General features: G+C 37.1%; 1 protein-coding gene and 1 non-coding gene across 2 annotated transcripts; both read left to right on the forward strand.

The window, feature by feature from the left end:
• Positions 1-2,834: 2,834 nt before the first annotated feature.
• Positions 2,835-3,260, forward strand: LOC143610852 (uncharacterized). The gene has a single exon (XM_077085219.1). It carries the CDS (start codon positions 2,835-2,837, stop codon positions 3,258-3,260), a length of 426 nt encoding a protein of 141 aa, XP_076941334.1.
• Positions 3,261-10,333: 7,073 nt separating this feature from the next.
• TRNAS-GGA (transfer RNA serine (anticodon GGA)) lies at positions 10,334-10,420 on the forward strand. The gene has a single exon. It is a non-coding gene; the product is annotated as a tRNA-Ser (tRNA).
• Positions 10,421-15,316: the final 4,896 nt, after the last annotated feature.

Raw genomic sequence — 15,316 nt, forward strand, 5'->3', positions numbered from 1 at the left:
TTCATACCGATCAAAATATTGCGGACCCACTCACGAAGCTCCTCGATAGGCCAAAGCATGAGGGTCATGTTTGTGCATTAGGACTTCGGTATTCTAGTGAGTGGATTTAATCCGTGTTTAGTGTTTGTTTAAGAACGAATGTAATGGGTATCTCATGAAATTAATTAAGTTTTAATTATTAAATGAGTTATGTTCTATTTTTGCATGTTTAATCCATGAATGACTTATGTTGTTCTAAACGTCCGTAGTCGATCATGCTTGTGGGAACAAGTATGAAGGTAAGACTATTATGAACCCGGATTGGTTGATATTCATGTGATGAATATAAGGCATAGGTTTGCCACCAAGGTTCATAGATATTTGTGGGATACAAATATTGGACATGATCCGCTCTCGAGGATCACTGCATGGAGTTAGTGCAACTGATCATAAGTAATCCTTGAGTAAAGGCGAGTATCATTGTGTCCTTTGACCTGAGATGCATATTGGATCTGACCTTTCATCAAGTCTGATAACTTGACTCTCTTCTTTGTTTTTCGGTAACACGATGACATAAAAGAAAGAGCTCAGATATCATACGAGATGTCAACAAGGATGTATGCAGTCAAGATGGGATTTGTTCCTCTTATGTGTTGAGAGTTTAGATGTCTAAGGCCTGTTAAGTTAAATCAATGAGAGAATGATCAATCTATGTCTCTTCGATTTGACAGGACATCTAGTAACAAAGGGATGTAATGATAAGACTTACCTATATCATATCAAGTATGGACTTGAAGGGGATGATGTTATTGAATGGCACTTAGTCAAACATACTAGGGGTGGTGACCTGTTGTTAGGCGGTATTCACCATTAGCATTAACTTCCTATGAGTCTCGTGCAAGTGGGAGATTGTTGGAATATCGTATGCCCGAGACACATAATTAAGTTAATGTGGCTAGTTATGTTTGATCCAAGTCGGGTCATACCCAATAACGAGTTAGACACACACCAATTATGTATTTGTTAAGATAAGATCTTTAAGACAAATACAGAACACGACACTTTCAGAAAATCGGGTTTCTGAATGATTACTTGAAAGTATTAAATAATTAATTGGTTAATTTATTTATTCAAATAATTATTATTGGAATGATTATTTAACTATGTATTCTTTTATAAAATGGTTTATAAAAGATGGGGTGTTTATATATTTTATAAAGTATAAAATATATATATAACATAAACAAAAAAAAAAAAAAAATAATAAAATATGTTGGGGCCGGTTTTGGGTGGGCCCCACACCCCACCAACTTGGTCAAATTGTCAACATGCAAAAGGAGATGGAGTGTGGACTTGGATATAACTCTACCCTATGTATGCATGTGATGAATGATAATTTGGATAACACTTTCAAGTAATCAAAAACACAAAAAAACTTTTTTTTCTTTTTCCTCTCTACCTCACGGCCAAGAAGGGAAGAAAAAAAGGGCTCGGGTTTTTCGTGTTCAAGCTCCCTAGCATAGCTCGGTGCGTGTTGGAGGCTCGGGGTATATTCGGTTTGAGAGTTTTCCTTTGAAAGTCTTGCATTCATCATCATCTTCTTCAACCACCTACTAAACTCTTAAAGGGTTAAGATTGTAAGTGTTTATATGCTTTGATAGTTTAGTTGTTCCCGTATCATGTGATCCTTGCTTCGGGTTTCTAGTAAATAGATTATTGGTAATCTTGAAATGAATAAACTAGGTTGTTCATATGTTTAGTTTGTCTATCACGTTTCCGCATATATTATAACTAGTTAATCGGTTAACTAAGTTTGTAAATTCCATAGAAACCCAACAGAATATACCTTTTAAAATAATGTGTGATGCAAGTGATTATGCAGTCGGGGCTGTTTTGGGTCAACGGGTTGACAAGAATCCCGTTGCCATATACTATGCAAGTAAAACCCTCTCGGATGCTCAATTGAATTATACAACAACCGAGAAGGAGTTACTAGCAGTAGTATATGCTCTAGATAAATTCTGGTTTTATATTTGGGGTAGTAAAGTAATTATTTATGCTGATCACTCTGCAGTTAGGTACCTTACGGACAAAAAGGATGCAAAACCGAGGCTCATACTACATGAATTTGATCTAGAGATTGGGACAAGAAAGGAAGTGAGAATGTTGTTATAGATCACTTGTCCCGAATTATGGTGGAAGATGGAGACAAGGACGGGCCCATTAATGAGTCTTTCCCGGATGAACACATTCTGGCAGTCTCACAAAATCCCTGGTTTGCTCATATTGTTAATTTTAAAGTTTTAGGTGATAAACCGAAGCATTGGCCAAGGAGAAATAAGAATCATTTAATGTCACAAGCCAAACAGTACATTTGGTATGACCCGGATTTGTTTAAGATCGGCGCATATCAGATGACTAGACGATGCATACCCGAGGAGGATGTTAGATCCGTGTTGGAACACACGCATTCGTCCACGTGTGGGGGTTACTTTAGTGGCCAGAAAACAGCTAGAAAATCCTTACGAGTGGCTTCTTTTGGCCATCATTGTTTAAGGATGCTCATGAGTTCGTGACACACTGTTTAAAGTGTCAACAACTCGGGAGCATTTCTAAGAGGGATAAGATGCCCTTGAACGCGATCCTAGTAGTTGATATTTTTGATGTTTGGGGGGATAGATTTCATGGGCCAATTCCCGAATTCACACGGTAATTTATACATCGTAGTGGCCGTCGACTATGTGTCTAAATGGGTTGAGGCGATAGCCACTAGGACAAATGATCACACGGTCGTTTGCAATTTTGTTCAAAGTGATATTTTTAAAGATTTGGAGTCCCCCGAACCATCATAAGTGATGGGGGATCTCATTCCGAAAACTATAAGTTTGGAAAATTGCTTAAACGATACGGTGTTGATCATAGCTGCCGTACCTTACCATCCACAAACGAGCGGGCAAGTTGAGGTTTCTAATAGGAAAATTAAACAGATTTTACAAACGACAGTTTGGACAGATCAAAAGTATTGGTCAACCAAGTTAACTGATGCTCTATGGGCCTACCGAACCGCTTACAAAACGCCGATTGGAACCACTCCTTATAGACTTATGTATGGAAAAGATTGCCATTTATCTGTAGAGATTGCACAAAGAGCATATTGGGCTACTAAAGAGGTTAATATGAATTATGATGATGCATGTAAGGCAAGGAAGTTGGCTTTGTGTGAAATTGAAGAGTTAAGGGACGAGGCATATGATTGTGCATCTGCTTACAAGTCAAGATGAAGAAGGTCCACGATGTTAATATTCGGTTGAAGAACTTTGAAGTTGGACAAAAGTTTTGGTTATACAACACAAGAATGAAGCTTTTTCCGGGTAAATTAAAAATTAAGTGGATGGGCCCGTACTTGGTATTTGGAGTTGGAAATCATGGTCACTTTGAGATTGAAGATTTTGATGACCATTTATGACAAGTGGTGAATGGCTATAGATTGAATCCATATTTGGAAATGAAGGACATTCACAACATGTACAAGGAATCGGTGAGTTTCATTGTGACCTCACCGGCTTATGGAGACAATTGAGTGTTCAAGGCATTGTCGAGCTGCATACACAAAATTCAGCACTTATGAAAGGCAACCCCGGGTTTGTAAGTGTCTGTCCACTTTGTTTTCATTTTGTTGAGTTTTGTATTGATTGTTGCGTTGAGTTTTGTGTAGCTAACATCAAGTGTCGCGAAGCTTGTTGGTAGACTTTCAATTTCATGAAGTTCGGTACGAGTTTGGTCAATTACACGTCTTTCCAGGTATGAAAAGAATGTTTTGAGTTCGGAAACGTGTGCAGGGTGATGTCGGGATGCCGAAAAGTGGTTGGGTTGGAAAATGTCGAGACCCTTTTTCGAGCGAAACTTTATGTGGAAATAGCCTATCGTGATACGCGATGACCTTTTCCATAAGCGATGGAGTATGTTACTCCTGACATTGTGACGTCATCGCGATACGCGATGACGCCATTCCATACCCCATCGCGTATCGCGATTGGGCCAAACCCTAATTGCAATCAAATTGGGTCGCGATACGCGACCCTTGTGCTTTTAACCCATCGCGTATCGTGATGGGTCATGGATGATACGAAAAAATTTTAATAACATGACGTCTGTTCCTTTTCTTCTTGCTCATTTCTTCTTCGTCTCCTTCATACAATCACCACCACGCACCGAAACTACCTACATCCACTACCACCATCATACTATCACCCTCCATCATAAGTCCACCACCACTTCCGTTGATGTCTACTACCATCGCCGTTCACCATGATCGCCGTCCGCTACCATAACCACCATTACTACCGTCCACCACCACTCCAGTCCACCGCAGTCACTGTTACAGCCCGCTTAGTACTGATTAGTAGCTCATTTCTCATTCCGACACTACGGTATGTTTTAATATTATTTTATTATTTATCGTGTGAGGCTTGGGTGTAGGGCGGTCAGAATTTGATTTGGCTGTGTTTATATAGAAGCGGGTTAGTTTATTTGGTTATGATTTGAGATTTGAAATTTTTATGGTTGCAGGGTTAGTTAGGTGGTTTGGTTATTTAGTTTGATTAATTGAGATTGTCGGATATGCTAAACGTAGGTGGTGATGAGTCGGGTTTTTAAGTTCAAGAATTTGAATATCATTATTTTAATGATAGTGAACTTTCGGAATTAAACGATATTTTTGAACTTAACCTACATATATTTTATTAATATTGTATATCACAAACCCAACACGTCACCTAATTATTTATTTTGCCGACATATGATGCGTTTGTTTGCACGTTATTCGAGGTAATCAGTTTGTTTGTTTATATCTGTTCGAGTCAGTCTGTTAATAGTTGTTTGTGTGTCTAATATGTCGAGTCGTAAATATGTGTTTCATTGCTTAATGGATTCGTGGGGATGCATTGTTAGTTTGAATTTGAATTTGTTGGATCTCGTACGTGTATCAATCTCAATAACAATAACACTAGCAGATCTCAGATCTGTGCTTAATCGATTAATACCTTAACTATAGATCTAACTCATAATTACTCATGATTAAGTGTTGTATATATTTGTATATTATTGGTATATGTATATCAGTAATTGAATAATATTAAGGTTGAAGATCGATAGAGGATTTGGACAGAGATTCGTTAATTAAACTCTCAAAACTTTAATTATGTGTGAACAGGGTTCACAATATATAAAAGATAGGTCTGGTTCGCTAACATCCCCTAGCGAACCAGATCCTACTTCGTTACATACATTAAATAGGCGAAACATTCTTTGATTCGTTAACATCCCCTAACGAATCAGGGGAAACTTAACTTAAGGACTAGTTCGCTAAACATCCTTAGCGAACTAGTCTCATACTTTAACGAACTACATGAAATAATAATAATTTATTACATTAAACAAACGACAAATACGTTAACGATAAATACAAAGACTCAAGACGCAAAACCGTGCACTAACAGACACCCCCTCATCTTGAGCTCTTTGTCTTTAAGTTACTTGAAGCGCTTGGACCGTCAGTCTCTGCAACTATGAATTCCATTTTCATGACAAACACGCACAACGCGTTGGAATTGCATAGCCAGGTCATAATCTTCATGGCGATCGATCAGAATCTGCTTTCTGTGTAGCACATCATTGTCTGTTTCAGATATATTAACCAACCACATCGGGTCGATTATCTTGATAAGTTCAGTCTCCAGTCCTCGACCAAGAACAATGACGGCCTCGCCCGTACGATTGTCATAATTAAATCGATTGAATGAGAGATGCATTTGTTGGGGGCATCGTCTTCACGGGCACTCGTTTCATCGTCTTCGGTGGCTTTACTTTAATAACAAGCTTCTTCCACCTAGTCTTTGGATCAATCTCGTCAATGCGTTTACGTCTTGGGACCTGGGGCTTGAAGAACTTGAACCCATGATTAACTTCGAACAGCAAGTGTTGATGAAACCACTTAGTTGTCCGGATGCCACCACGATTGATAAATGGACGCCTCACGAGGGTACGAACATCCCAACGCGGTAGTGTAAGAACATCCATTATCCTCTCGTAGTACTGAACTCCCTTCTCCCATTTAACTATACATACCTTAAGCTCGGAATCGTATAGCCATGAGACAATATCACCATGGACCTTGGGTACAGTCTTGAAGGTAGTTACTTGATTCTCTTTGACCCATGCAGCTGATGTGTCTTTCCGTTCTTGATCAACAAATCGATACGCCTTGATAATCTTACCCGCAGCTTTAAATCTGAACCATTTAGCAATATCCTCATCAGTTGGGTCCACAGTTGAGTCAAACTGAGTATCCACAACCTTCTTTCCTTTAGTCATCTTCTCCAAATCATCCTCAGCTGCTTTAAAAGTCTGTTCATTAAAAATCGGAGCACCTTGATCAACGTTCGTGTGTTGATACAAGTCAGGATACTCCTCAGCAGTGACGTCTTCCATCTCAACATCCTCATCTTCATAAATAAAATCTGTATTCATTTGATTAGACAAATCATCCTCTATACCTTCCTCATTCACCACTTCGACATCAGGCTCAGTTTCTAACACGATCAGCTATTCGTCATTCAACCCAAGCAATATGGAAATCTGCTCTCGTGTCAGAGACCTGTCAACAAACTCACCCACCTCTATCTCATCCTTGTTCACCGTACTTCTAATGACCCCCGTTCCATCCATAAATATTACCGTGTCAGCTTCAATCATCTCAATTGGCTTAGTAGCCGAATAATCACGATAAACAACAATCTGTTTTTCAGAATCGTCAACAGAGCTCGTACCCGCACCAGACGCAGGGTCTTGAGCTTGTTTAGGCTCACCACCAGCACCAGACTCATCATCATCAGGATCTTCCTCATTATTCTTTATCTTCTTCAAAGCATCATCTTTGCAAGTCAATTGCAGGATCAGATCCTCTTGCTCTTTAATCTTCACCCCTGAGACTCAACAATCTCACGTAGGGCCTTTGTTTCCTTTTGACAGAAAGAAACATAGCTGACTAGTTTCTTTTGATTCTCCATTAGACGTTCTTGATTTAACCGATCAGCAGACATCTGGTTCTCATACAAATGCTGAAGATTTAAAAGCATTTCTATCTGACGATTTGGTGGCAAAGCATACAAGGATGGATGAACTGGTTGGATTGGACCTTGAGGCCTTGTAATTCTCATAAATGAGAGATCACTAGGAGGAGGCCTCATAGATGCTGTTGGAGGAGTTGTAGCCACAATATCAATTGGCAAAGGTATTTCAGTTAATGCTGACTGAGGTATCATACCCAACTGTTCATGTGGTATCATCGTCTTCGTCAAGGTCATCGCCGGAGTGCTAGTTGTAATTGGCACTACCAGGCGTGGAGGCGTTGGTTGACGAGGTGATGGCACACCAATGATTACACCAGCCCCAGCAGATACACGTCTCTTCTTAGATGGCTCACCAGTTGCCACACCTTTCCCTTTTCTCTTTCTTTCTAATTGAGCAGCAATGGTGGCAGCTAATGCAGCATCAACTGCGGCCTGTTGCTCTCTAAGAGCTGCATCACCAGTATTATCATTTCCACCTTCATTACCCCCATCACCATCATTCCCATCATCACCATGGTTCCCACCTTCTCCTTCCTCACGCTCGGAATCTGAATCATCATGAATCCAGCGATCATCGGAAGGACATACATAATTAGGATTAACGATATGACAAATCATTCGTTTATCCGCTGGCCTTGCCTTTTGATAAATCGACATTCTATGTAATGTATCGGCCATCATGTGTTCCATATGAAGCTTATCATTCACCAAGGTTTGATCAATAGCTAAATTAGGTATCAAATCTTGAATAATCAACTATAAAAACCGAGGATACATTAAAATTTCTTCTTCTAGTCCGTCTGCTGAACTTGTTCTGCCAAATGATTGAATACAATCTTAGAGTAGTTGAATGGCTTGTTGAGGATTAAAGCCACAAAGGCTGATTGCAAACTGAGTCGACATTCATCAAAGCCACCACGACGACCACTCATACAGTGAATAAGAACATGGAGAAGATACTTGTTTGGTGGGCATAATTCATTCTTGTTTAACATAGATTTATTAACGTCTCCACCATAACGCACACGGGTAAACAAACCCCTGACCAGTTGCCTATCAAATTCACTCGGGTTGTCATCAGTATCAGCAAATCGAAGCACACGCCAAATTACTTCAACATCAATTGTAATAGGAGTTTCAATAATCGTGGCTCGAATATGCTTTTCCTCCTCCACATACTCAGCAGTATCCCAAAACTGCCTGATAATACTCAGATGCACCTTAGGTCGAGCAGTGATGGCGTAAAGTATCACTGATCGTAGTAGAAAAGTCAACATATCTCCAAATGTAGCAACATCAGCAACATCTTGGTCAACGTAGGCACAGATGTTATATTTTTTATCAGACGGCAATAAGATAACATCGTCATGTTGTTCTTGAGGAGGTTGTTCTTGTGGTGGTTGTTCCTGTGGTGGTTGTTCCTGTTGCCCTTGATCAACAACCGGTGGATCTTGATGTACTTGATCAACCATTTTACTGAATGAATATAAACAAGATAAGTAATATGAAATGGTGTATTTAATTTCATATGATATGTGGAATTAATTTATTTATGCGTTTAGACGGTTGCTGCACATCCTGTTTCTTTTTTTTTATTATATTATTTTTTTATTTTTTTTTTAAATGTAATCTTAAAAATGAATAAATAATTAAAAGTACAAAATAATGTCATTCGTGTGAGATATTACTATGATTCGTTACCATCTAGTAACGAATCAAGCAATTCGCTATCAGGTAAATAAGTTAACGAATTAAAATTAGCGAACTACTATAAAAAAGAACGAACTAGAAACTAGTTCGTTAAGAATTGACGAATCCTCATCTGATTCGTTAGAGAACTTATTCGCTATTCTAATTTTTTTGAATCTTTAACGAATTGGACACGAAACAGTTCCAATTCGCTAAAGTAAACGAATGGCCATAAACACTTAATCTTTGACTATCCTGGTCAAAGTCAAAATCACTAAGAACACCGAAGGTCAATTTGACAAATCCAGGTTCAATTATCCCAAACAAATCATCGAGTAACCAAAACTACAGATTTATCCAACTCGGAATTGCAATCCGAAGCTCAAGGTGTTAAGATTGAGGCTTAACACTTTAACATAAATACGGATAATCGAAGAGTTAAACAGAGCCTAAAACCCCGAATACATACACATTCAATCAACCCAGCAAACAAAAATCAAACATTGATTAATGTCTACCAAGGGTTTCGGAATCACATTCCGAACACAACGAACCCAAAATAATTAACAATAACACAGTATATCAAAAATAGATTAGGGTTTAGAACACGGAAAAACCCTTTGAACACAAAAGTCCAGAATTATTGTATTAAAACATCATCATTTTTGACGAAAATCACATCGTTGTGATTGTTTATACCTTAGTGTCACAATGATGTCCTTGAAATGTCAAAGTTTGAAGGTCAAATTTCAGAGAAAAATTTGAAAAGGGTGACTTAAGGTTGAAGAAAGATGATGAATAGTGATGGACGATTCGTTTGCTTTGTCTTATATAACCTTACACGTTTCCCGAGCACCTTTTGTACGAATCAAGCGATTCGTATAAACTTTAATTTAACGAATTAGACAGGTTAACGAATTAGACAATTCGCTATTCTAATTCGTTGCCTCAACAGACATGACTTATATCCTGATTCGTTAAATATGTATAACGAAGTAGAGATGATTCGTTTGATCAAATCATATTTGGCCTTGTTTCAACTTTTCCAGTCATTCTAGATACAATTTTCAAATATTGGATTTTCCGTTATTTAAATCGCGTATGTCTGTCACTTGTAGTGATTTATCATTCAATGAATGACTAAAAAATGGTCTACTTAATCCAATTATAATGTTTCTTACTTTGCAGTTGTACATAAGCAAATAATGGAACTTTAGCTTTAGCTGGTCGTGACCAAGAAACCACCGGTTTCGCTTGGTGGGCCGGGAATGCCCGGCTTATCAATTTATCCGGTAAACTACTAGGGGCTCATGTAGCCCATGCCGAATTAATAGTATTCTGGGCCGGAGCAATGAATCTATTTGAAGTGGCTCATTTCGTACCAGAAAAGCCTATGTGTGAACAAGGATTAATTTTACTTCCCCACCTAGCTACTCTATCTAGTTAGAATTGATTGGTTGTACCTACCCAATAATCTAATATGAATTATTCATTATTCACTCTATTATCGGTTTTGGGGTCATAATCATTATGTAGGAGAGATGGCTGAGTGGTTGAAAGCGTAGCATTGGAACTGCTATGTAGGCTTTTTCTTACCGAGGGTTCGAATCCCTCTCTTTCCTTACCTTCACCTAATTTACCAATCTTACTAACCACAATAGATCAAATATCAATGGATACAACTAGTCAAGGTCCTATAATTTGTCAAAAGAACAACTTTGTAGGTTTTAATATGAATTAAAAGATCGATCGTGAATCATTCAAATGGGGATTCCTTGATCAAAGATGTTCATTTGTACATGTATCATATATGCCACATGTGAAATGTGATACATTTCCTCTTGGATCCATTTGTATAAAGAGTCGTGAATGAGACGCGAATTAGGTGAGCGAACTGGAAATCAGTTCCCTACAAAATCACCTAGTTCATTGTCCATTTTTAACGAAGTAGCCTTTAACAAATTAAAAGGTTTATTTAATTTTAACTTAAATAAATAAATAAATTAAATAAAAACCAATAAATAAAATTAAAATTAAAATTTTTTTAACTTAAAGTAATTACCAAGAACTTTTTATCCCGATAATTGAATACTTTAAAAACGTTTCACTTTTACGAAACATAAATTAAATTATATAAATAATATGTAAAGAAAGAAAGATAAAATATTTTTGGTATTTTGTAAAAAATTATAAAGAATGTATGTACAAAGAAGTATCCGAACATTTTGAAATTGAACAAACTTTTTGTATTTTTCTATGTTTTAACAAAAGCAATACATATTTTTGTGTTTTTGTTGAGTTTGAGCAGAGAATCATATTGACCAAATTGCCCTTCCATCATAGTTTTATATTTCAGCGATATTATGACTGGCGTTAAGTCGGTCATTGGTATTGTTGTCCACTTAAATCTAATAACAAATTTTCAAGTGTTTTTGTGATATGATTAATTGGTTCAATTATAGCACATAATATCAGAAACTATCAGCCTCTAATCTCGGTTCAAGCTTACTTTGATTTTTGCCAAATCACCCCAACTTGACTTAAACCATTATAGTGTTGATCAAAATTTTTGATACCAATTGTAGAAATGTTGATCAATGCATCAAGTTTCCTTTACTATGAGTGAGTATGCACGAGTCCATCTGTCGGATTACATACATTGTATCCCCTGGGGTCCGTTTCTTAATGGTATTAAGACACGCGCAAGGGAGAAACAAATGTATGACTAGCAACGGATTTTGATCAAGTCAGTAATTTGGAAGTTTGTACTAAGTATAGCAGTGATCAAGTTTAATGACTTTGGGTTTGCTCTAGAAAGCGAGTGAAATATTCATGCTTATGAATACCCAGATGATTAAGCTGCATAAAGACTCACAGTGTCCAGAATCCTAACGATTGTTATTTGCTTTATTATATTTTTGGAGATCAACAACTATAAGGCTTGAGTGTGACTGGTTATTACATTTCGAACTCATAAATAACAGCCATGAGTATCTTGAATAATCATCAGTCACCACAAGACAATACCAATCCCCAGAAATACTCGCACGATTCACAGGACCAAATAAATCCATATGAAGTCGTTCAAGAGGAGTATTAATGGAATTCAACAATTTAGAAGGATGTGTCTTCTTCTTCTGCTTGCTCTTTTTGCATGCAACGCAGTGATCAGATAATTTAAAATTCTTTAACGAGACACCTTCCACTAAATCATTAGCCATCAAATAATTCATCTTTCTAACATGTATGTGACCCATTCTACGATGCCATAGAATCGAGTCTTTCTCGGTTGCTTTCGAGACAAAACATGTTTCGATCGATGTGGATATCTTAGAGCTCATGTTTAAGACATAAATATCATTCGATCGTGGTGATCGCATGATAACCATGTCCTCGGGAATAACATAACCCGGTTTCAAGATAAGACATTCTTTGTCAGTAAATATTGTTGTGTAATTTTTATCACAAATCTGTGATACACTTAATAAGTTATGATCCACTTTATCACAATAATTTACTTTCTCAAACGTGATGTGACCATTTGAAACTTCACCCTCTTGTGTGATCATGCCCTCAGAATTCCCAGCAAATGCCACATAACCCCCTTGAATATTTCTCACGTTGGTTAATAGGTCGAGATTCCCAGTGATATGACGAGAACATCCACTATCCATTATCCAGTTTTCACCAGACACAGTCCTAGATGTACCCTACACACAAAATAAAGATGATTAGTTCAAAAAGGCAGCCCAGGCCTCAGTCTTGAGCACCTTTTGGTTTTCTCTTTGATCATTAACTTTAACAGAGTTCAAATGTTGTTCAGCCACTTGTGAATAAGTTACCGGTTTCCTAGACTTTCGTCTTAAGTAAGTTGCTTGAACAATGTTTGAATTCGTGTTCCTACAAATTGGCTCATGCGGGACAAACTTTGGTTTAACCTGACCATGTGTCTCATTAACATGAATAACCTTTCAAGGATTCACATTAGAGAACATAATATGAGTGTCATCAGCATACGACGCAGGTCGTTTCAGAATCTCCTTTACCAATGGAATTGGCTTAGAGTTGTCCTTGATAAAAGGATGAAGATTCTGATAGCTCTTCTGACTACAATTTCTCACTACATGACCATGTTGACCGCAAAGAAAACAGCTTCGCATGTCTACACGATGATGTTGAGAGGTAGTTAGAATGAATGACGCAGAAGTTTGATGATGACTCATATTTTTGGTCATGCTCTTAGCAAACTCATCAGACAATTCAGACTTCTTTTTCAAGTAGAAATCCAAATTAGAACAATTCGAGAAACTTTTCAACGTATCTTTCCCAGTTGACTTCACAAATTTAATATTATTAGCTTTTTTTAAAACTTGTTTTGCTTTCGTCAATGGATCAGATGGAACTAATGTTTTTGCTTGAGCATATTTACGTTCAAGGTCTTGAATCTGTGACATTTCATTGATAAAAACACTCTCAATAAGTTCAGGTTTAATGATACTTATTGGAATATCTTTTTCCGTGAATATCGTGTCCATCCCTTTTAATTTAAAAACTCTAACAGGTGAAGGCTTAGAACTAGGAGGATTAACAAATCGCATTAAGTCCTCATCAGAAATCTTTGGTTTATCTGACTTCTTTGCTTTCCCTGGTTTAGTTTTCACCGGTTCTTCCTTTTTCATGTGAGACTTGAATGAACCATACACAGCTTCCTCAAATTCTTGAGGTTCACAAAGAATATGATTAGAACTTGGGATGTTCTTATTCTTGTGTATTATCTCAGGTTCAAACACGTCCTCAATAATCACTTTGTCATCATTCTCAACAAAGACCTTTTTACTTTGAACATGAGGATTTTGAGAAGCAACTTGGTGTTTAACAATTTCTGTTTTAACTGGTTTAGGTTTTTCAGAAATAACAGTTTCTTTCTCAATCAACTCCTCTTTTTTTCTAGCAAAAGGATTAATTTAGTAATCATTGTGAAAAGGTGGTGGAATTTCAACAAAACCAATACCTTTCTTTGAATCCTTTTGTTTACCAGATACTTCAATAATTTCATTCAACAGAAAAGAAGAATTTCTAAACTTTCCCAGTTTGTTCTTCAACTCAAGAACCTCATTCTCAAGCTCGGTTATCTTTGAACGATGTTTCAGAATTTCTTGAAACTTTTGGTCATTTATCGTCATTTTTACAGATAACTCAGCTTTGAGATTGTGGTTACTTGTCGACAATGCTTCAATATTTTCTCGAGATCTCATTTGAGATTCAAGAGATTGTCGATAAGTATCCTTCAGAGAAGCAATTTCTCTTACAAGATTATCATTTTGACTTTTCAAAGCTTCTAACTTAGGTTTGTTAGATTCACAATCAACACATGATACTTTAACAGATGAAGTAGCAGAGATAGAATGACTAACCTCATTGATCTTGGCCATGCAAGAAAATACTGTTGGAGGCTTGTCACAAGAGTCGTCAGAATCAGATCCAGAATCATTATCAGAAGACATCTCACTCCCACTTGTATCTTGACAATCTTTATATAACCCAAACATAGCCAAATTTGCTTGAGCATCATTACATAATAACCGTTGTGACCAGTCATTACCATCTGCTAACATTGCTTGTGTTGTAGAAGAGGATGATTTCTTTTCAGCATCACTACCTCGTGGTGTAGAAGAATTTTAATGTTGACCACGAGAACCAGTGTATTCTTTCTTTGGTTTGTCACATTCCTTTGTGAAATGTCCAAATTCTTGACAATTATAGCATTTTACTTTCAACTTGTCAAAACCCAGTTTCTTGCTTAAAGCCGGAAGATCTTTTCCAGTTCTCTGCATGAATCTTTTGACTTTACGAACAATCATAGCCATGTTCCACTTTAAATCCATGATTTCCAGATCATCAGGATCTATCTGATCATAGTCCTCATCAGTTAAATCACTTGTGGCAGTTTTACTACTTACCAAGTTTTCATATGAAGACATGAAAGCTGTCAGAAAAGCAAAGTTTTGCTCAGCTTCCCTCATATTAACACTAGGTGGTGAAGCAAATGGATTAGTAGTAGTTGAACTTCCAGAACCACCAGACAATCCACAATTACCAGCAGAATAAAAACAAACTTTTGGATCATTAAACATAGTTGATTCTTTTTCACTTGCAGCTTGAGTAAGAAAAGCATTGATTGGAGAAATCGATGAACTAAGAGGCATACTTCCACCATAGAAGGCAGGATCTTGATTTTCCTTGGAAGATTTTTGACACTTCAGATCATATTCTCTGGATTCTATCTTTTGTAAAAATTCAAGTGCAGTCAAGTCTTCGTTCAAGAAATAGTCATTCTCTTTCAAAACCATGAGAACTTTCGAATAAGAACTTGGAAGCACACTCTTAATAGTGTCAATTTTATCCGTTTCAGAAATTTCTAACTTCATCTTGTCCATTTCAGCAATTAAGTGAATAAAACGTGTAATCATCTCTTCAACTGTTCCTCCCTTCAATAGATTAAAGTTTTGAAACTGAAA

The sequence above is a fragment of the Bidens hawaiensis genome, unplaced genomic scaffold (assembly GCF_021521415.1).
Source record: "Bidens hawaiensis isolate Kalapana, Puna unplaced genomic scaffold, B.hawaiensis_p1.1 tig00028466_1, whole genome shotgun sequence".
NCBI lineage: Eukaryota > Viridiplantae > Streptophyta > Magnoliopsida > Asterales > Asteraceae > Bidens > Bidens hawaiensis.

Excerpts from the sequence above, each read along its gene's own strand:
- LOC143610852 (XM_077085219.1), top strand. The coding sequence starts at position 2,835 with ATGGGGGATCTCATTCCGAAAACTATAAGTTTGGAAAATTGCTTAAAC.